The sequence below is a fragment of the Doryrhamphus excisus genome, linkage group LG10, assembly GCF_037039965.1.
Source record: "Doryrhamphus excisus strain RoL-2023G ecotype Guam linkage group LG10, RoL_Dexc_Guam_v1.1, whole genome shotgun sequence".
NCBI lineage: Eukaryota > Metazoa > Chordata > Actinopteri > Syngnathiformes > Syngnathidae > Doryrhamphus > Doryrhamphus excisus.
In genome coordinates, this window is record NC_136366.1 from 9,221,906 (window position 1) to 9,242,513 (window position 20,608).

The following is a 20,608-nucleotide window of genomic DNA, read 5'->3' on the forward strand; positions in this document are numbered from 1 at the left end:
GGACCCTCAGCCATCTCTATGTGGAGCTTGCATGTTCTCCCCGTGCATGCGTGGGTTTTCGCCGGGTGCTCCGGTATTCCTCCCACATTCCAAAAACATGCTAGGTTAATTGGCGACTCCAAATTGTCCATAGGTATGAATGTGAGTGTGAATGGTTGTTTGTCTGTATGTGCCCTGTGATTGGCTGGCCACCAGTCCAGGGTGTGCCCCGCCTTTCACCTGCACCCCCCGCGACCCTCGTGAGGATAAGCGGTAGAAAATGAATGAATTAGTTAGTTTAATTAGTTAAAGTCAGTACTCCCCTTGCTATTTTTTCTTTTTAAACCATGCTTCCATCTTAAGTAACAATACCATAGAAATGGCGCCTGGATATAACTAAGCACTGCCCAAATCCTCTGTGCCATGGAATTCACCAGCATCCACTCCAGAATAACGACATCACACCTTGAACTCCTCTACCTTCATTCCCACTAGAGGATGCCCCACTGATCAACTGGGTTCACGTCTGGAGGAGACTTGCTTGGCCACTCGTGATCATGTTGGAGGACCGTTTGTCCCTCAATGAACTGCAGCATTCATGCAGCCCACCATCACACCAACGCCCAAATATGTTTCATTTCTATGGTAATGTCCACTGTGTGCAATGTTTTAAATCTCTTTGACTTGTGTGTGTGTGTGCTTACAAAACGGTGATTCTTGCCATCAAACTTGCGGGCGCTGGTGAAGAGCACAGTGCGCGCTGGCATGTTGATGCCCATGGCGAAGGTCTCTGTTGCAAACAGGGCCTGAGAGGGAGGGGGCGTTTGCATTATGAGGAGTTATGCGTAGATGTTCCTGGTGATGATAATGGTACCTTCAGCAGGCCTTCGGAGAAGAGAATTTCAATGGTTTCCTTTAGGATGGGCAGCAGACCTCCATGATGGATTCCAATCCCTCTCTTCAAAAGCGGCAGTACGTGCTCCACCTACAGAACACCATAACGCCATTTTTGTATTTTCGATCATCAACATCTGAGGAACTATTGCGGGACACCGTTATACGATTCTAGAACACTTTACCTGGGGAAGCTTCTTGTCTTCGTCTGATAGACAGTCCACTGCGTTGTTGAACACTTCCTCCACCAGTCGCTTCTCCTCATCTGCAACACGTTTTTAAATGCGTTACTTTGCAATTCATTTCCATTGTGCAGAAGTGAAAATGAACAAGTGCAAACTTATTTAATCCCATCATGTAATGGATATTTGTCCAACCTCCACATGCAAGCATCCCAAGTTTTTGGTTGGAATTGATCCAATGCTAAACCTTGCTTAACGGTTTTTCTTCCCACAGAATTATCAAAGGAAACCGCACCAAAGATAAGAAATCTTTGGGAAAAGGAATCATTATTTTTGTATTATAATACAGTTCAAGACTTTGGCAGAGTTGTCTACGAGGGGCCAGGGACACCGCGGGAAAATATTTCCCATGCATGGAGTTTTACGATCTGCCTCATGAGGCTCTGTAGCACAGTATATTATTAAAATATATATAAATTATTTCAATGTCATCACATTGGATGTAATGTTTGTTTAGTATGGTGTGGTTGTAATACTGCACCCAAGGGATCGTACCCTTGTTGAAGTCCAGTTTGGCCACCTGCAGAGCGTAGGCCTCGCATTCTTTCTTACTGAAGCTGAAGATGATGACGGGCTGGAAGTTCCTCTCCATGATCATTTTAACTATCTTGAAAACACTGGAAGGACCTGTGGACGACACATTTGTTTAAATCACCCGCATGCACCGATGGTTCGACCCCACACACGCACCTTTTGTTCCCCCTTTGCGTCCTTTCGGGTCCCACTTGGCCCCGGTGTTGCTCCCGGAATCCCCAGTGTCTCTTAAAACTTGCATGGCTGTGTTGAAGTTGTCTTCCCGGAAGTCTCCCTGAGGGAAGGCAAACGTGACTGCATGAATCAGGAACAACATCTGAGGTCCAAGTGGATAGGAATGTGGCCTTTCGCACCAAAAGCTATTAATCTAGATTCCTTCAGTAAGCATAAGGGGATTGAATGAACAGTGCCCCCCCCCGCCCTGAAGTATTTCCACATGAGGTCAGAAAGAACAAAAATGGTGTAGATATTAAATAAGGTAGTGTGTAGAAAAAGCAATGTACCAGTAAAATGGGGATGTGTCACATGCGCAGAAAAAATACACATTTTTATTTAAATTATAAAAAAACAAGGCATGCATGAAATAAAAAAAAAATCTTACATATAATTTTATGTAAAGTATATTTATATTAATTTTATGTAAAGTTCAGACCGTGTAAAACTTAATAAAAACAATGTGTTTGTCCTTACGTTCTCATCTACCACAAGGTGGAGTCCATCGCCCCCTGCTGGAAATATATAGTGTTGCAGCGGGGTGGGACGGTAGTCTGTGTAGACCACATGGCATGGCTGCAAGAAATGGGACAGTGGCACATACAGCATGTGTTACGCTGACCCCATTAAATGGCAACAGATAATGGTCTCACACCACACCAAATAAATGCATAAAAGTATAACCTGTTTGTGAAGGTGACATATCCACTCTGCAAACTGTCTGGCGTTGGGGATTGTGGCCGACAGGAAGACGTAATGCACGTTGTCAGGGAGCAGGATGATTGTCTCCTCCCACACGACGCCACGCTCTGAAATGTAAACGGGTCGATGATCGCACAAAGCTTACAAACACAACACGAGATTAATTGTCGAGTTCTTTCACTTACCCGCGTCTCTCATGTAATGGATCTCGTCAAAGACGACCCACGCCACTTCCCTCATGATCTCCGAGCCGCGGTACAGCATGCTCCTCAGGATCTGGGTGTTTAAAACATAAATAAGTCAGCACACAACTAGATATTTTTACAACCGCTTTCTTAATTTTGCGAAAAAGTGGTAAAAGTCTGTCCTGGCCGCTAAGTAAAATCTGGCAAAACAAACAATTTCAAACTCGGTAACACACCTCTGTTGTCATGACGAGACAGGAGGCGGTGGGGTTGATGGTAACGTCACCAGTCATCAATCCCACATCCTGGAACTCTTCGTACATCTCTCTGTACTTCTGATTAGACAGAGCCTTAATGGGGCTGGTGAAGATCACTCGCTGCTTCTCCCTGAGGGCAAGCGCAATGGCGTACCTACAAGAGCAGTGATTAGTCATCCCCCGTTGAAAAAAGTTGTGGCGCTTTAAGATAAGTTGACATCCTCACTCTGCGCAGACAGTCTTTCCAGCTGAGGTGTGGGCAGAGACGAGCACAGACTGGTTGTTGTCGATGCACAAGATGGCCTCGCGCTGGAACGGGTCCAGAATAAAAGGGTACTCCTGCAAGACCAGAAAACATGTGTGTAAGAATGCAGTGGGTGTAATTTGTCATTTCAACAAATTCACTGCATGGAGAGCAAAAAAAGTCCCCCAAAATCTATCTCTCTAAATTTAGTGGGTAAGGCTGAAACATTGGTGCATCTTATACACTGGAAATTACGGTGGATTTGGCGCTACCTTTAACTCCGCTGTGTATTATGTTAAAAGTGAAAGACAGGGAAGTGTTCTTGCGTCATGTATTTACTTGGTAAACAAGACTTTGATCATAACGATGGTTTTACACCATTTAAAAAGGAGCATTTGAAGGAGCTGTGCCTGCCTGCAAAGAGGGCAAATAAATTGTTGTGGACTTTTGATGAATGAAAATGAAACAAGTTCAACAGCATACCTTGGCCGCCTTCCCTACTCGAGGTTTGAGAGGTTTGTATTCATCACTGGAAGGCAACGCAACCTGTGAAAAAAGTATATTTCATGACTTTGCAGAGCTCTGTCAATTAAAACCCATTCCAATTGTTCTGCTCACCTCATGTGAACAACCTTCCACCGTCTCCACTTGCTCCACTTTGACTTGGGGCATAAATTCTGCAAGGCTGATGTAAACAAAGCACTTTCTGAATACTACTAAAATTCCTCATTGGATTATGCATCAATATTTTGATATCATATGGCTTCATGAGTATAATATGCTTACTTTATGTCATTAGCAGAGACGGTGTCAAGGCGAGGCTTCTTCCCCAAGCCCAGCTCCTCTCCTCCGTCACTGTCCTGCTCCCGCTTGGTCTTGGTGGCCTGGCGAACATCGCTGTCGTTATTTTGACCTGCTGCTTTCCTAAACGAGAAAGACAAACAAATAACACACATTTATCTTGTTTGCCACTTTAATATCAACACCCCATCGTTGTGCTAAAGCTGAGTAAAAAATGAACCATGTGTACAAATGACATCTCAATATTAGCTAGCTAGTTTGTTGACGTAACAGCACACGTGAAGCTAGCTTAAAAAAGTCGTTTCACCCATTCGCCTAAAAACAAAAGAAATTACCGAATTGAAATATTCAGGCACGGAATTTGGGATTTACCCTGTTACTAGAGCAGTCGAGGACGGTAGCTTTTTACTCGAAGTAGGTTGCTGTTCGTCGTCAAACACGCTGAAGAGACCGTCTCCGAAGGGATCCGCCATGATTACTCTCGGCAAGTTTCCCACAATGCAACGCGAGCTTGATACCGTCCCCTACGGTGGCCGTGTGGCTCAAAATACGTGCCAAAACTCCACGACGGGAAAGACGAGGTGACGCAAATACACGCGTGGTGTATGTTCACTGACGCTTAAAGTGTCGTTTTAAGGGTGTTTGAATGGGTGGGAAGAAGAAGAAATCGTCGGCGGGTGTTGCTGTGTCAGTGGCTCCCGGAGGAGCTACTGCAGCGGGCCGGGCTGGTGCTCCTGCAGCCGGGAACAGTGCGACGGAGGAGCCGAAGAAGCAACCAACGAGCGGCAAGCAGAGCAAAACAGCCAAAGACAGCAAATCGAAAGGTGATATTAAACACCTTCATACACATTAAAGACAGTATATAATCATTTTATATTTAATGTAAGTTTCAAGTTTGCTTAATACATCTAATGCCAAATACATATACCCATCGATCGGTCACAACATTAGGTACACCGAACCCAGCTGATACCATCCAATATCGTACATTCTTTACAAAAATGTGTTGCACAAAGTGTTTATTACAGCTAACTCCAATATCTATTTACATAAAATAGCTGTACTGTTTCAAAAAGAGCTGATGTGTATCTGTTTGGGATCCTTCCAGCTCCAAAGACCTACAGTCTTGCCAACACTGCCCAGGTGGACACAGGCGGCATCTCGGATAAATCAATCCTAAAAGTCAGTCATAACTAATTTACATTAGTACCAATGCACTCTGATTGAGAAATGGTGGTGATGTTTCTTCCACAGGTTGCCATCCAGGCCGACTTGGAGAAGAAGATCATCAAGCTGATCAATGACTTCCGGCAGGAGAATGGGGACAAAGGGCCTGTCTCGGGCAGGCTTACTAACAAGAAGCTTTTGGTGAGGGTCAACGCAGGAATGAAAATGAATGAAAGGTTTTACACGATTGTCTGTTTTGTGCATACAGGATCTGTACACGGCTCTGCAGAAGTTCAACTTCAAGAGGGAGCACATTGAGGAGGCCATGAAGAGCAGCGTGCTCTACGGCGGCGATCTCCACTCTGCTCTCGATTGGCTCTGCCTTAACCTTAAAGATGGTAACAACAAAAGTTGCATTTGTCATCCCCCGCCTTTGCAAATCGGTCCTTTTTAATATGTTTGATTTATGTTTAATCCACAGACGAGTTGCCTGAAGGTTTCAGCCAGCAGATGCAGGAGGAGAACCAGAGGAGTAGGCCCAGGTTCCAACCTCCTGCCCAGCAGCAGACCCCCGCAGCCCCAAGCCAGGCCACACCCAAAGCGCCCTCCAGAGACACCACCAAGGTTTCCTTGCGAATATGCAGATAGTCACTTCCTGTCACACATCCAGACGTTTACAGAATGTGGTGTGTCTTCCAGGACCCCATCAAGGATGAAGATGCACGCATGAAGGATTGGATCCTTAGGTATGCCGAGCAAAGCAGTGAGGAGGAAGAGGAGGAGGAGGCTGAAGGAGGGACGATCTCACGGCGTAATCCAGAATTGGAAGAAAAATTTGACCCGGTAAGCAAACGTAAGCGTCGTAAGTGTTCTAATGTTTGCAAAATAGCGAAAATATGAATATGTGCTTCTAAAAGCTTCAGGCTTTTCCCCCGATAATTAACATAACATTTTGTCGTTAAATGACTACTTTATTCCGGTAATATTTATTTTTGGTTGTAGTATTATGAGTTTATTCTACCGTATTAATTTTATTTTATAGTATGATTACTTTATTATAGTAAAATATACCCCCCTAACATTACGTTTGTCCTTGAATTATTACTTTAGTCTGGTTAAAAACAAAAAATATATATACACAATACATTTATATACAAATACATTTTAAACCATAATTATCATGTCCTTATTGTCATTAAATTACTACTACTTTTTTGATGTGATTACCATGACCGATTTGTCATTAAATTACTACGTTATTCTGATGCAATAGCTTTTTAATGACAAGTATATTATTTCAGTCAAATTGCATAATTTCCAACATTATGTAATACTAGGACATTAGTTTGTTTCCATTACATTACAACTTTCGTCATTTTTTTTGTAATATTCTGACTTTATTCTCATAGTTTTATGTCTAATATGATTTTTGTTTGTCTCTGGAATTATTTTTAAATAACTTTCCACATTGGAGGACTGATTTAAATTTAATTTGAATAAATGTTGGTATTGTTTTGCAGAATGACAGGTATTTGATCCTGACGGCTCAATTGTATGATGCTAAAGAAATGGCGATGGCCGCCAAGACCAAAGGAGACAAAGCCGGTCAACGGACGGCACAAGACAGAATCCGCATCATACAGCAAGGTTGTTGTTATTTTGCTGCTGTATTTTGAATTCACGTGTTTGAGCCTCCTGTGTTCTCCATGAACAGAAATGAAGCAACTCGAGTCGCACCCCGTGTTCAGTCCAGCCATAAAATTGTCGGAGGTGTCCCAAAAAGACAAGAAGACTCCGCCTGTCAACGAGGACAAAGAAGAAGTCGGCTTCAGCTTGTTTGAACAGGCCGAAAAAGAACCCCCAGCAGAAAAGAAAGGTTCATTTATAAACACAAATGACACATTGTGGTGATAATAGTGACTTTGTACCTTAATTTCTCCTTACAGTCGTGAAGAAAAACGAGCCAAAGGACATTCGGAATTTTGACTACACGGCGCGCAGTTGGACTGGCAAGTCCCCCAAACAGTTTCTCATCGACTGGGTGCGAAAAAATCTCCCCAAAAGCCCCCCGCCAGCTTTCCATAAGGTGGCTGCAGGCAGATACTGGAGGTGTAGGTAAGTGCTGCCTAGTGGTCTCTGCAACATATACACGTTAGTGATGGTCATGCATTTGCTTTTGAATATAGGGTGCGTGTTCAGAGGCCGGATGATGTCCTGGAAGTCTGTCCGACCATCCTAACAGAGGACAGCATGCAGGCTCAGCATCTGGGAGCCACAATGGCACTCTACAACCTGGTGAAAGGACAGGTAGTACTAGCAGGCAACCAGCAGCAGATGGCGCCTCACTCCATCAAGTTTGTGTGAATTTCCTGTTAAAAAATGTCCGCTGTACGGTAATTTAGCCATATATTTTCTTCTAATACCGTCTTGCCAAGTTGTTTGCATTACGTTTAGCTTGTAGTTAAAAGGAGTTCAAATTTGGCTCTAGCATGATCCTCTCATCCCCAGTCAGTGCACCAGCTCCTCCCACCAACCTACAGAGACGTGTGGCTGGAGTGGAGGGACGGCGAGCAGCAGCAACAGGAAGAGAGCCGCACTGCCGCCAACAAGCCCCGGGACCAGTTCATCGCCCGACTCCTGACCCGCCTCAAGCAGCAGCAGAACCGGGAGCAGGGCTCAAATGGATCTGATGGCCACGTTGAGGTTGGCGGAGATGCGGAGGAAGAACCCGAGGAGTCTTGGGAGAACCTGGCTGGTCTTGGCATCACTGAAAAAGAAGGAGGGGGGGATTCTGAGGGTAGAGGAGCCAGGAAGGAAAAGGAAGGAGCGCTGGAGATGGCCAGAGAGCTCCTCATGAAGATGAGGAAGTCCCCACTTGCACGGAAATTACAGGTAGTGGACTCATTGACGTTCTTGGATGGAAGTGTAAAAACATTAAAAACCTGTGCGTGTCCTTTCAAGGCGGATCGAGAGCAGCTTCCCGTCTTCCAGCACCGCCATCGCGTCCTGGAGGCCCTGCGGCGTCACCGTGTGGTGGTGGTGGCTGGCGAGACGGGCAGCGGGAAGAGCACGCAGATCCCTCAGTTCCTCCTGGAGGAGCTGCTGCTCGGGCCGTCGGAGGCGGCAGAGCCCTGCAACATCGTGGTGACGCAACCCCGACGAATATCCGCCATGAGTCTAGCCTGCAGGGTCAGCCAGGAGATGGGATGTGAGGACGGGCCGGGGTCAAAGGTCAAATCTTATTTTGTGAACGAATCGGCTCAAATGTTGGCTTCTTTTTACACTTGTATGGCAGTGAGGAACGTAATAACAAATAGGTAATGTGTACCAAAAATCTCTATATATTTCTTTGTGTCAGTCGTCGCTGTGCGGCTACCAGATTAGGATGGAGAACCAGTCGGGTGAATGGACCCGCTTGTTGTACTGCACCACTGGAGTTCTGCTTCGGAAGCTCCAGCACGACAAACACCTCAATTCCTTAACCCACATCATTGTTGATGAGGTAGTTTTTAACTAGACCACAATTCCGGCCTCCTCCCATTCATCCCTTTCCCACTGTCGCCGCCCCTCACAGGTTCACGAGCGCAGTGTCCAGTCCGACTTCCTGCTGACCATCCTGAAAGACGTCGTTTTGAGGAGATCCGACCTGCGGCTTATCCTGATGAGCGCCACGGTGGACTGCGACAAGTTCTCCAGCTACTTCAACCGATGCCCTGTCGTCAGCATTCCGGGGCGTACCTTCCCAGTGGAGGTGATCCCGGACAGAGTCGCTCATGCTAAAAATGTCAGCTCACTGTGAGATACTCAAGCGTGTGTGGCTTCCAGGTGTTCCATTTGGAGGATATAGTGGAGGAGACCGGATACGTCCTGGAGAAAGACTCGGAATACTGCCAGCGAATCCTGGAAGAAGAAGAGGAAGTTAGCGTCGCCGTCACCCAAAAAGGTGGCAAGACGTTACAGCACCAGGTAATGTTCACCATCAACAACTCCTCTTCTTTTTAATTCCAAGTATTCATCTAACAGGTTGTGATTTTTAGGAGGTGATCATAAGGGACTCGTCTCCAGGATGGGATCTGGGTCCCGACCTGGACCACTTCAGCAGCAGGACTCGCCAGGTGCTTCAGTACATGAACCCGAACAAGATCAACATGGACCTGCTGGTTGAGCTCATTGACTACCTCGGTATGCTAATTGAAGACACAACAGCACTCACTCCTCATAGTATGAAGTACATACGGGCAGTGTTACTCACAGGACTGTAATCTATTTGCGGCTGTGGTTGTTCCTCGACTTTCCATAATTGGCCATCGTGCAAAACCACGAAAAGCAAAACAAATTCGATTAGGACCCCAAATCCACTTTTTTTCGTCACATATTTTTGTTGTTTTTCTACAAACAAAACAGTGTGTGCTTTTAGATGAGGGCGTGGCCCACAGCATCACTTGCAGCGATACGTGCTTTCATCTTAGTCTTCAAAAGTCTCTTCATTAGATATGTCGCTTTTTGGAAAAGAATACAGCGCTGCCTTGGTTAACATCATTAATCCATTCCGGTCTGACTCAAACCAAAACGACCTCTAACTAAAGCACATTTCCCCATAGAAAATAATGTCAATCTAATTAATTTGTTAAAATTTTGTAAAATATTAACAAAAATACATTTTAAAGAGGATAATACATTTTACACGCAGAAAATAATGATAAATAATTATAAATGACAAGTAGAAGGAACTTACTAAGGAACGAATTAAGGCATATCTTATTGATGCAAATGTGACAGTGAGTCGGCAACGGTGCTTTGTTTGGGCACTTGATTCCGTGGAAGAATACAGTCAGTACACTGTTTTACAAAACACAACGAGACACTATATAAAAACCGAGGCGGAATTTCGTAAAAAAAAAAAAACATATGGAAATTTGTTTTGCTTGTATGTGGCGGTCCAAATTAATTTGTGGCAGGCCACCAAAATGAAATGAATGAATGGGAATTAAAGTGTAAAAATCTGGATATTGATGGCATATTTTGATATTCTCTTTAATAATCAATGAACGTCAAGTGTGTCATCTTTTTGGTTTAGTATATTTTTTACATAGCTACATTGCGAAACGTGATGCAACTAAGCAAAGGCAGAATGTGTACAATATTTCGTTTTGTGTGCTCTGCTAGATAAATCTCCACAATTTGCACAACTGGATGGCGCCGTTCTGGTGTTCCTGCCCGGTCTGGCTCACATCCAGCAGAGCTACGACCTGCTTTCATCAGACAAGAGGTTCAGGGACAAAAACAGGTGATTTAAGCACACAAATGTAGCGTACTAGCATCCAAAACAGACACCATGTTTAACTGTCTGGCCTGGTACTTGAAGGTACAGAATTGTTGCTCTCCACTCGACACTGTCATCCAAGGAGCAGGCTGCGGCTTTCACAGTGCCCCCGTCTGGTGTCAGGAAGGTACTGCTCATGGCGGATAAGAAAACAAATTTGATGAAAGTATAAAAGAAATCAAAGCTATGTTTTTTTTCTTTCTTTTAGATCGTGTTGTCGACTAACATTGCGGAGACAGGTGTGACTATTCCTGATGTTGTTTTCGTCATCGACACAGGAAAAACTAAAGAAAACAAGTGAGGGACATATACACTAATACTATATTAGTACTAGAATAATAGAGTTGCAGTACTTGGCTACAACCTGCAGAGGTGCTGTTGATTCAATCTCAGTACGAAGAGACTGACAATACAACACTGGCATGGAAACAGGAGTTTAGGACATTCAGAGAGATTCTCCCAACCCATTATTAATACAAAAAAAATCAAAAAAAATTTCAAAAAAACTCATGTCTTGTGAAAGCATCTTCCTGCTGTAAAATGTTGACTATATTGACTTGTGTGAAAGCACCCTGTGCTACGTTCCATCAAACATTAAAAATGTAATTGTTGTAATGTAATTGAATTGTAAACAATGACATTTTTAATGTTAACTTAAATAAATAGTCGTTTGATGGAACGTAGCACAGGGTGCTTTCACACAAATCATATAGTCAACATTTTACAGCAGGAAGATGCTTTCATAAGACATGAGGTTTTTTTTCACTTCTCTATTGTACTCTACTGACTGCCTGTAATGGATCTACAGTACTACAACAGCTACTACTACTATTAATAATACAATTATTTCAAAAATAATTAAACTAATTACAATAATAAGATTTATTATGATTCATTGGTGATTTTTCAGGTACCATGAAAGCAGCCAGATGAGCTCCCTGGTGGAAACATTTGTGTCCAAAGCCAGCGCCCTCCAGAGGCAGGGAAGAGCAGGACGGGTCCGCAACGGCTTCTGCTTCAGACTCTATCCAAAATACAGGTGAACAAGTACCACGAGACCACACTGGAACCAACGGGTTGCATTAAAATGAAACATTGTGATGGATGTTTGGGTTTTTTGCCTCAGGTTTGCTGCTTTCATGGAATACTCCGTTCCAGAGATACTTCGGGTCCCCCTGGAGGAGCTTTGTCTTCATATCATGGTAATATTACAGAAAGGATTACCTCAAATGAAAACAAAAGTTCACATGCTACTAAGAAGAGAGAGGAAGTGACCATCTCGGAACATTTGTCTGCTACTGATAAGACAAGTGGACAATTCTTCCCTTTTTTTAGCAGCCGTCCACTAACCAGTCACAACCAAAAAAAAAAATTGTGACATTTGCACACTTTATATTTCCATTAACTTGTAGAAAAATGCTGATTAGCAATGAAAAAGGGTAATCTTGAAAAAGTAGCGCCTCCAAAAACGAACTAAATCTAGTTGTTCTAATTTCAAAACTTTTATAGATGTTATTAGACTTCACAAGCCATGTGTTAATTAATTGCTGTGTTGGAGTAAGTTCTATGATTATCATCACACTGTTTTAGATGCTCACTAAACATGATGATGGTGGTTTGACCCCGCGTTTTTCTCTAAATTCTTCAACCTTTCACGCGTTTGGACGTAACATTCTGACCAAAAGTCTGTCAAATGTACGTAATCAGGACCTCCCTGTCTCGCCGCTGCTTAGAAATGCGAGTACGGCTCCCCGGAGGACTTCCTGAGTCGCGCCCTGGATCCTCCCCAGCCTCAGTCGGTCAGCAACGCTGTCAACCTGCTGAGGAAGATTGGCGCCTGTCAGCCCAGCAGTCACCTCCTCACCCCTTTGGGACAACATCTGGCCAACCTGCCCGTCAACGTCAAGATCGGCAAGATGCTCATCTACGGCGCCATCTTTGGCTGCCTGGAGCCGATTGTACGTCGTCTTTCATGAGACGTTGTATCTGGCTGGTCGATGTGTGACGTTCCCGCCGATGTGTTCCAGGCGACCATCGCAGCCGCCATTACAGAGAAGTCTCCCTTCTCCACGCCCATGAACAGGAAGGAGGAAGCCAACCTGGCCAAAGCGGCACTTGCGTTGGCCAACTCTGATCACATGACCATATACAATGCATATCTAGGGTAAGGAACTCAGTTCTGAAAGAACCTTTGATTTTTATCATGATGAACATGACTTTTGTTCCTTGTTTTTAGATGGAAGAACTCCCAGAAGGAAGGACTTAAAGCGGAAATGTCCTTCTGCCGAAAACACTTCCTCAATCGCGCCGCTCTTGCAACTATAGAGGCAAGACAGACATTTACTGCCTATTCTGCCATAAAATGCTACAAAATACATCAAAAAGCTTCTTTTCATTAGGATGTGAAACACGACCTGATGAAGATGATGGAGCAGGCGGGCTTCTGCTCGTCCCGCGGTCCCGCCTCTCCGCGCACACCGCCCCCGGCCGCGTCCAAGCAGCTGGTGTCCGTGCTGGGGTCGGTTCTGACGGCCGGCCTATATGACAGCGTGGCACGGATCCTCTGCACCACCTCCGTGGACGTTCTGGAGCGGGTGGCGTGCTCGGCGGAGACACCGCAAGGCAAGGCCCAGGTGCATCCTTCGTCGGTGAACCGCAACCTGCAGACACATGGATGGCTGCTCTACCAGGAGAAGGTTGGAGCACCTCCTCAAACTTTTTCATTCTCCTTTTCTGGTGAATAACCAGATGTCAATCATATTTATCCTCAGGTGAAGTACACAAAGATCTACCTACGAGATACCACTCTGATATCTCCCTTCCCAATGCTGCTGTTTGGAGGAGACATCGACATCCAGCACAGAGAACGCCTCATTACGCTGGACGGATGGATGCACTTTCAGGTAACAGCCACCTGAGGGTGCTGTGCCAATTTTTTGAGCATGCCACAGGCAATGATGTGATTCATAAGCAACTGCCAAATCCATTTGGTTTCAAGGCTCCTGTGCGGATCGGTGTGATCTTCAAACACCTCAGGAAGCTGCTGGACTCCTTGCTGGAGAAGAAGCTTGAAAACCCTCGCATGAGTTTAGAAGGTACACCCAATCAGGACAAAATGTACCTCTCTTTTCGCTCCCACGCATGACTGAACCCACTTTTTCTTTGCTCCATCAAGGCGAGAGGACCATCCAACTGATTCTGGACTTGATCCGATCAGAGCATTCTTTGTAACATCTCCAGACAAAATATGTGGACTAGTGGAGCATATGAGAGGGTATTTTGGTCTGCTTCTCTTGACAGATACTCTCCAAATTCTGAGGGTTTTGAGGCTGTCGCTTGGAAACTCAAAACTTTAAAACTCATCCGGAGATGGAGGATCTCAATACACTTTGGGACACTCCTTTGATTGGCATACAGAATCTACACCCTGCATCATGAGGAGAGAAGAAATGTCAAATTGTCAACTGCCAAACATGGTTGGAATAAAGCATTTTTTTATTTAAAGGGGAAATATTCATTAAAATTTACTATATGTACAGAAGTTAAATTAAAATGGTCAGATTTATGGAGTGGGTGTGGGATTCCATTTTCCAAATGTCACTGATGTTACCCCTAAGGATCACCTCCATCGCCCTACTTCACCCCAAAGGCAGTCTTCTTCGCCAATTTGCACGCCATTTTGGAGCACCAGTATTTCCCCTCAATAGCGGACAACACTGTAGCCCGCATCTTGCATGTGTGAGTTGACTGCATCTGCTGCAACAAGGCATCCATTTATCTAATAGTAGCATAAGTAAAGCTAACATACACACACAAAACATACCACTTCTATTGTTGGTTCGGGGTGATGGGCATGCCCTGCAAACATTAATGCGTTATTACGCAAAATCCTGCTTATTATCACTGGGGGAGGTGGACTGGTGGACTTACCCGATGAGAGGTGGAGGAACCCTTTGACCACTGTAGAAGTTCTCATACAGGACTGGAGCTGTCATACAGGAAGAAAATGTCATTTTTATTATGAATAATAATCTGTTATTGTATTCCAATGTAATACATATAAAAATGCAAAACTTAATGGCCATAACATTAGGCGCATGTCCTATCCGGAAGAGATACGTGATCTTACCTGGCGGTTTCTCCCCAGTGCGCCGCAGCTTAACAAAGTGTTCGATATCTTCTTGGATATCACACTTTTCCAAAGACTTCCTGACGTCCTCGTTCAGCTGCAGCCCACAAAAGCGCACATGAGCAACGAAATCTACTTCGACGGCGCCACGTTTTTTTTTAACGCCGCTGACCTCGTCTTCACTCACGCATCGCTGCGACAGTAAGTTCAGGTGAGTCCATATTGTGTTTCTTATGAAACTGATGCGGTCGGCGGCCTGCTGCTCAAACACCTATCGAGGAAACACACCTACTTTGAAATGTACATGTTTGGTTGAGGCGCAGATGCCATACCGCCACAGACGCCTCACCTCGCAGGCCTGGATGTGCTCCTTCAGCCAATCTTCTCTGATCTTGGCTAGCGAGATCACACTCTGACGGTATAGCCTGTCTGATGAATATAATCCTATAATCTATAATGCGGCCGATGAACATGTCATTGGCGTTAACATGTACCTGCTTCCTCTGCATTCACTTTGGCCTGCTGTGCTTTAGCGCAGAGCTGCAAGAGGAACACATAAGTACAATATCGGTTCATGGTTGTCGGTGACGTCAGCATTACCTTGTCCATGTGCTTGATGCTGCTGCTGCCGCATCTGTTCACATTCTGTTCCGCTTCTTCTTTATCTTTGCACTTCTGCTCGTACGTCCGCTTTGACTGCAGGACACACGGACACGCAGCTGTACTACTGACCAACAGGGGACCTCAAGTACAAAAAAAAAGCTAGCACTAGACATTTTCATGTGAACACAACATGATGTTCCTCTTTCAGTGTGAGATGATCTGACCATGTGGACAAGTCAGCTTCCCTCCATGACTTCCCCTACAAATGCCACGACGTGTATAGTTTCACTGCTTTTGCAGGCCTATTTTAGGGGGGGCTAAATGATAGTTTTCATTGATTTTTTTTTTTTTTACAAAAAAAATATAATTTTTTTATAATAGGGCAAAAGCAGGCTAATACTAGCCTACTACTACTAGTAGTAGTAGTAGTAGCAGTAGTAATAATCAGAAGAATAATGATGATAGTAATAATGATAGGCATAATTAATAATATAATGATTATTATATGATTGATCACTGTCCACTGGACAGAATGGCTGCAGACCTTGAGCAGCGGTTTTGCAGTGTAGATTGTGTGTACTTGTGTACATTTAATGGTGGCCTAAAACAATTGAGTATCTCTACTAAATCTGTCCAAAAGTGGGAAAGTTATATCCCGGTTCTTGTTCCTTATTTGTTTTGGGGATTTTTTTGAATGTCTACTACATTCATTCATATCCTGTGCATCTCCAGGGGGCTGACCCCCCTTCTGTCCTCAGAACCGAGTGACGCCCCTGGTAATGAGATTGTTTTTAGCGGATTAGACTCCTGTGTTTTTGTTTTATCGCGTCTACACAGTGTCAGATGAGTAAATAGCAGAGGTGTCAACGCCAGTCACAAGGTTCGTCAACGCGACTTGCGAAGAAGTGCAATTTACTTCTACAAGTCACTTAGGACAAAAATATCAGGAGAATGTCAATGTTTTTGATTGGCCCATGGCACGTTATGGAAAAATTATTTCACAAGAAAACAAAAAAAATGCTACAAGAATAAAATGTAAATATTAAGAAAAAAGCTGTAATCTCATTAAAAAAGGCATAATTTCACAAGAATAAAGTAATATGAAGACAAATTAAGTCATTATGGTAGCATAAAGATGAAATATTAAAGATGTAATATGAGAAACAAACAAGAAGAATGAAGTTGAAATTTTGGGTAAATTTGCTTATATCATTAGGTTATATTACTTGTTACTTGAATAGTATATAATATATAGTATATATAGTATATAACATATCACGAGAAGATAGTTGACATATTAAAAAAAAGAGGTTCAGGGACAAAAATAGCTATATATATATATATATATATATATATATATATATATATATATATATATATATATATATATATATAGCTATATATATATATTATAAATATATATATTTCTTTAAAATATATAGCTATTTTTGTCCCTGAACCTCTTTTTTTTAATATGTCAACTATCTGTTATATATACTATATATATATATATATATATATATATATATATATATATATATATTATTTTTTTTAAGCAATAGCAGAAATAGAGGGGGAAAAAGCAGATATTTAACAAAAATAAAGTCAAAATATTGAGAGAAAAAAAGGTGTAATCACATGGAAAAAACTCATAATTTCACGAGAATAAAGTCATTATAATACCAGAAAGATCAAATATTTTCCAGCTGAAAACGTTCCTGCGTGGTCAGGCTCACCTCCATTGTTCTCTTCAGCTGGGAGCACTTGTGCTTGTGGAGAACCTCCATGTGTTGTTCCACCTGAAAGAACAAGTTGGATGACCTGATGGCATCATCATCATCATCATCATCATCACACAGAACGCCAACCTTCTTCTTCGCCTCTTTTTGCTTCTCTCGGAAGATCTCCAGTTTCTTGGCCTCCTCCCTCATGCTGTGTGCCAGCTGTAAGTGTGACAGACTCACATGTTCGGTCTCTGGGGGGGGACAGTAACACAGTCGCTCACACATTGATGACATTCAGATATTTGGGGGGGGGGGGTACTTACGTAATTTGAATATGTCCAGAGATCGTTTTAATGTACTGGAAAATAAAGAGATGATATTAGTTTTCATGCTTTTAGCACACTCTGGGCCAGTAAAGCCTTCTCTGCTGGCCTAAACACTATGAGAAACACTGACCTACATTTCCAAATTTCATTCATTAATTCATTTTCTACTGCTTATCCTCACAAGGGTCGCGGGGGTGCTGGAGCCTATCCCAGCTGTCTTCGGGTACAGTACACCCTGGATTGCCAGCCAATCACAGGGCACATATAGACAAACAACCATTCACACTCACATTCATACCTATGGACAATTTGGAGTCGCCAATTAACCTAGCATGTTTTTGGAATGTAGGGGGGAAACCAGAGAAAACTCACGCATGCATGGGGAGAACATGCAAACTCCACACAGAGATGGCCGAGGGTGGGATTGAGTCTCCTAGCTGTGAGGCCTGCACGCTAACCACTCGACCACTGTGCAGCCGTGCATTTCCAACTTAAATCTCAGTATTTGTTCCATGGAATGCTTCCAGTACATATAAGTGTATGTTCATATTCTTTTGTCCAATCAGATTTCAGCTTCTATGTGTTGCCATGTCAGTGTAACCTATCCAGGACCTTCAGAATTACAAGTGCAGGCCCAGTGTCACTTCAGATGGAGGTGTTTCTTTAATCCAGCAGTGAGTAGACATACAGTAACTTGATCATATGATTCTGCAGCATGAGGGAATAAGAAACAAACGAGTCGTTCAAGCACAAACAAAAGCATAAAAGTGCTTACTTCATCTCGTTGTGTCCACAAACCTTCTTGGATAAACCCAGCAGTTCTTTGGCATATTTCTCCTCAATGGACGCCCTGATAGTAACACACAGCCAGAAGGACAAAGGCGACAAACAACAAATATGAGTTCCTGATTGCAACTCCATCATAGTTACTTCCTGCAGTTTTGTTTTGTCGTCTTTCTGTTATGCAAGTTGGCGGTTATCTTTCATAAGTGGCGGGACAATTAATTAGGTCGAAGTCAGCATAGCTTTGTTTTTGTGGGTTATTTGTACTCTGTCACGTTATGTCTGTTATGCAAGGCTGTGGTTATCATGAATAACTGTCAGGAGGCGTCATTGCAGTAATTATATGACTCATCGGCAGTACATTGTTTGAATAATGGTGCCCGGTCCAGACCTTGGGTAGGGAGCTGGTTACCTGGCCCTGATGAACTCCTCCACCTCTTTGCATGTTCGCCTGCCGTCGTTCAGGTACTGGATGATGATGTCATAACCACCCGCGCACGTCAAGTCAGAGCTCTGTCAATCAAGGCGTCAAGAGTTGGTAAATGCAGTTGATGAGATGGTGTATTGTGCAATTACGCAAAGGCGTCCATCTAGGCAAACAATCGTGAAACACTGAATGGAGGTTTGGACCTTCAACGCCTTAAATTAGGCAAAGAGGAGGGTTGTAATCAACCAAACAAAGTGTTTATCACATTCAGTCGATTTACACCATCACATGCAATACATTGAAATGGAAAATTAGCATAATAGCATAATTGAAAATATATATATATATATATATATATAGTATTTTTACACAGCTCCATCCAAGATATTAAATGAAAGTTATATCATGCAATCCCAGCATCCCTAAATTGCAAAGTAAAGTCATTTTAAACGAATTTAGCATCCTGTTCTGTGTGTACTTGACGTACTTTCCATTCCCATGGCATCCATTTTAGCTATTTTTCATTGCTTAGCACTGATAAAGTGCCTTTAAAGTTAAATAAATGTTAAGAGTTGGGGTTTGTCGTGTAGTTTGGACACACTCACCCAGAAGAAGTCCTTAAAGTGAAGCATTTTCATTCTGAAAAGACAACAACTGACAGAAAAATGTTATGTGTGTGTGTGTGCTCGCACTTTGGCACGGACGCCCACGTGACGTCATCAGACTGACAGGAAGTGTTTAAGAGGATAAAGTGTATAAGGTGCTTCTATCCCAACCGCCACATTTCTAGATATCTGAGGTTCGCGTGTTTGTTACGGTTTGTTTTTAGTGGTTTTATTTTTTGCATTGTTACCACTGTGACATTGAATGACATGTATAATGTCTCCATAACATGTAGGAGTGTAACTACTTGGTGCAACAAGGATATAGACAGATAATGGTTGGGCTGCCACGTAGTGGTCAATGTAGGTAAATGCAGGCCCTAGAAGTGGTAAAACAGCTTAGGGTCATATTGTTCTGAACCATCTATATATTTTTTTCATTTTTTATTTAAATTTTCATGATAAAAAATGCAAATGTTATAAAAACTACGTATACAGTCAATTTAAAATTAATACGTTTCAATTATACATTTTAATTACATTTCCACATTAAAATAAGAGAATAAAAAATACAACCGGAGAAGGCAAATGAAGAAAAAGAAAAATGTGGTGGAATAAAAGAAAAGAAGGATGACTTTTGCATTCACACAGTGACATTTCCACATTTAAATTAATATTATTTTTTTGTATTACAATAAAATGTATGTTGCATTTTCACATTATAATAAAATAGATTTTTTTTACTTTTCACATTTACATTAAATTAGGATTATCTTCATTTCCTTCATTATTTTTTTTTAAAGTTCTGATTTTAAAAAAATGCATTAATTTAGATACATAACATCCCCTGAAATGTTTATAATGATCAAGAACCTGCAAGAAAGGACAGCATTGCAAACATAACATCCTGTTATGTTGAGGATGAATAACATGTCACATGCTTTTTTTTTTCAATGTGAGGCCTTTCCCTCACATTGCATAATTTTTCGATTCCGATTCCAGTGAGGTCACCATAAATGACTGACTTGGTTGCAAAACACGATGCACAATTTATATGACACAGAGTCACCATTTTCAGATCGGTTTCACTTTCAGATTGTTCACTGTAAAGCACTTGGCTGCATACACTGTAATTCCCTTCACACTTCCTTGTTTCCTCTAAAACATGTACAAGCCTCAACTTGCCTTCAGACCCAACAGGCTGACATATTTTGCAGCAAGCATCACTCTCTCTCTGTTTAATGGACTCTCTTCAACCTTCCTGCGTCAAAGCAAGACAACAACTGATTTTGACTGATACAGGATGGTCCAATTAGCCAAGGTCAAAGGTCAAAAACGACCTGTGAGCCCGATAGACAGCGTGTAAACAAGCAAGGTGTTCTTACATCTTATCACTAGCAACAGAAGTCAAACGTCAACTGTCCACTGAACATTTACTGGGGGCGTTAGTAATATTGTATTGTTATAGAATTA

The 20,608-nt window shown here is 42.7% G+C and overlaps 3 protein-coding genes across 6 annotated transcripts in view; 1 reads left to right on the forward strand and 2 right to left on the reverse strand.

Annotated features, from left to right (window-relative positions):
* Window positions 1-4,576, reverse strand: part of mtrex (Mtr4 exosome RNA helicase) — an 8,974-nt gene extending 4,398 nt beyond the window's left edge. Inside the window, exons 1-14 of the mRNA XM_078794001.1 lie at window positions 4,424-4,576; window positions 4,037-4,174; window positions 3,869-3,935; window positions 3,734-3,796; window positions 3,233-3,345; window positions 2,986-3,160; window positions 2,750-2,840; window positions 2,547-2,671; window positions 2,340-2,438; window positions 1,806-1,923; window positions 1,611-1,742; window positions 1,059-1,138; window positions 854-964; window positions 684-785 (exon numbers count right to left, since the gene is read on the reverse strand). Coding sequence (XP_078650127.1) covers window positions 684-785; window positions 854-964; window positions 1,059-1,138; window positions 1,611-1,742; window positions 1,806-1,923; window positions 2,340-2,438; window positions 2,547-2,671; window positions 2,750-2,840; window positions 2,986-3,160; window positions 3,233-3,345; window positions 3,734-3,796; window positions 3,869-3,935; window positions 4,037-4,174; window positions 4,424-4,524 — 1,515 coding nt within the window. The 5' untranslated portion in view covers window positions 4,525-4,576. The remainder of the gene's footprint in view (window positions 1-683; window positions 786-853; window positions 965-1,058; window positions 1,139-1,610; window positions 1,743-1,805; window positions 1,924-2,339; window positions 2,439-2,546; window positions 2,672-2,749; window positions 2,841-2,985; window positions 3,161-3,232; window positions 3,346-3,733; window positions 3,797-3,868; window positions 3,936-4,036; window positions 4,175-4,423) is intronic.
* On the forward strand, window positions 4,560-14,171 carry dhx29 (DEAH (Asp-Glu-Ala-His) box polypeptide 29). The gene is made up of 28 exons (XM_058064983.2): window positions 4,560-4,875; window positions 5,160-5,233; window positions 5,306-5,419; window positions 5,487-5,616; window positions 5,700-5,842; window positions 5,918-6,061; window positions 6,739-6,865; window positions 6,933-7,094; window positions 7,165-7,333; window positions 7,405-7,525; window positions 7,727-8,110; window positions 8,180-8,449; window positions 8,577-8,720; window positions 8,793-8,969; window positions 9,044-9,184; window positions 9,256-9,400; window positions 10,385-10,505; window positions 10,584-10,668; window positions 10,750-10,838; window positions 11,452-11,580; window positions 11,668-11,743; window positions 12,275-12,499; window positions 12,569-12,705; window positions 12,778-12,868; window positions 12,941-13,237; window positions 13,313-13,444; window positions 13,540-13,636; window positions 13,717-14,171. Exons 1-28 carry the CDS (start codon window positions 4,698-4,700, stop codon window positions 13,770-13,772), a joined length of 4,158 nt encoding a protein of 1,385 aa, XP_057920966.2. The 5' UTR covers window positions 4,560-4,697; the 3' UTR covers window positions 13,773-14,171.
* Window positions 13,509-19,229, reverse strand: pstpip2 (proline-serine-threonine phosphatase interacting protein 2). 4 transcript variants are annotated; one of them, XM_058064993.2, is made up of 14 exons: window positions 19,139-19,229; window positions 18,519-18,619; window positions 18,099-18,173; window positions 17,321-17,355; window positions 17,142-17,248; window positions 17,010-17,072; window positions 15,271-15,366; window positions 15,165-15,210; window positions 15,020-15,099; window positions 14,843-14,941; window positions 14,671-14,767; window positions 14,472-14,529; window positions 14,365-14,399; window positions 13,515-14,297 (listed from the first exon to the last, which is right to left on the reverse strand). In XM_058064993.2, the coding sequence occupies exons 1-14, from the start codon at window positions 19,169-19,171 to the stop codon at window positions 14,242-14,244; spliced, it is 981 nt and encodes a 326-aa protein (XP_057920976.2). In that variant the 5' UTR covers window positions 19,172-19,229; the 3' UTR covers window positions 13,515-14,241. The 4 variants fall into 4 exon arrangements, with proteins under 4 accessions (XP_078650129.1, XP_078650130.1, XP_078650128.1 ...); XM_078794002.1 differs by having other exon boundaries at window positions 13,514-14,399; XM_078794003.1 differs by lacking the exon at window positions 17,321-17,355 and having other exon boundaries at window positions 13,509-14,399; window positions 17,142-17,216; window positions 18,122-18,173.
* Window positions 19,230-20,608: the final 1,379 nt, after the last annotated feature.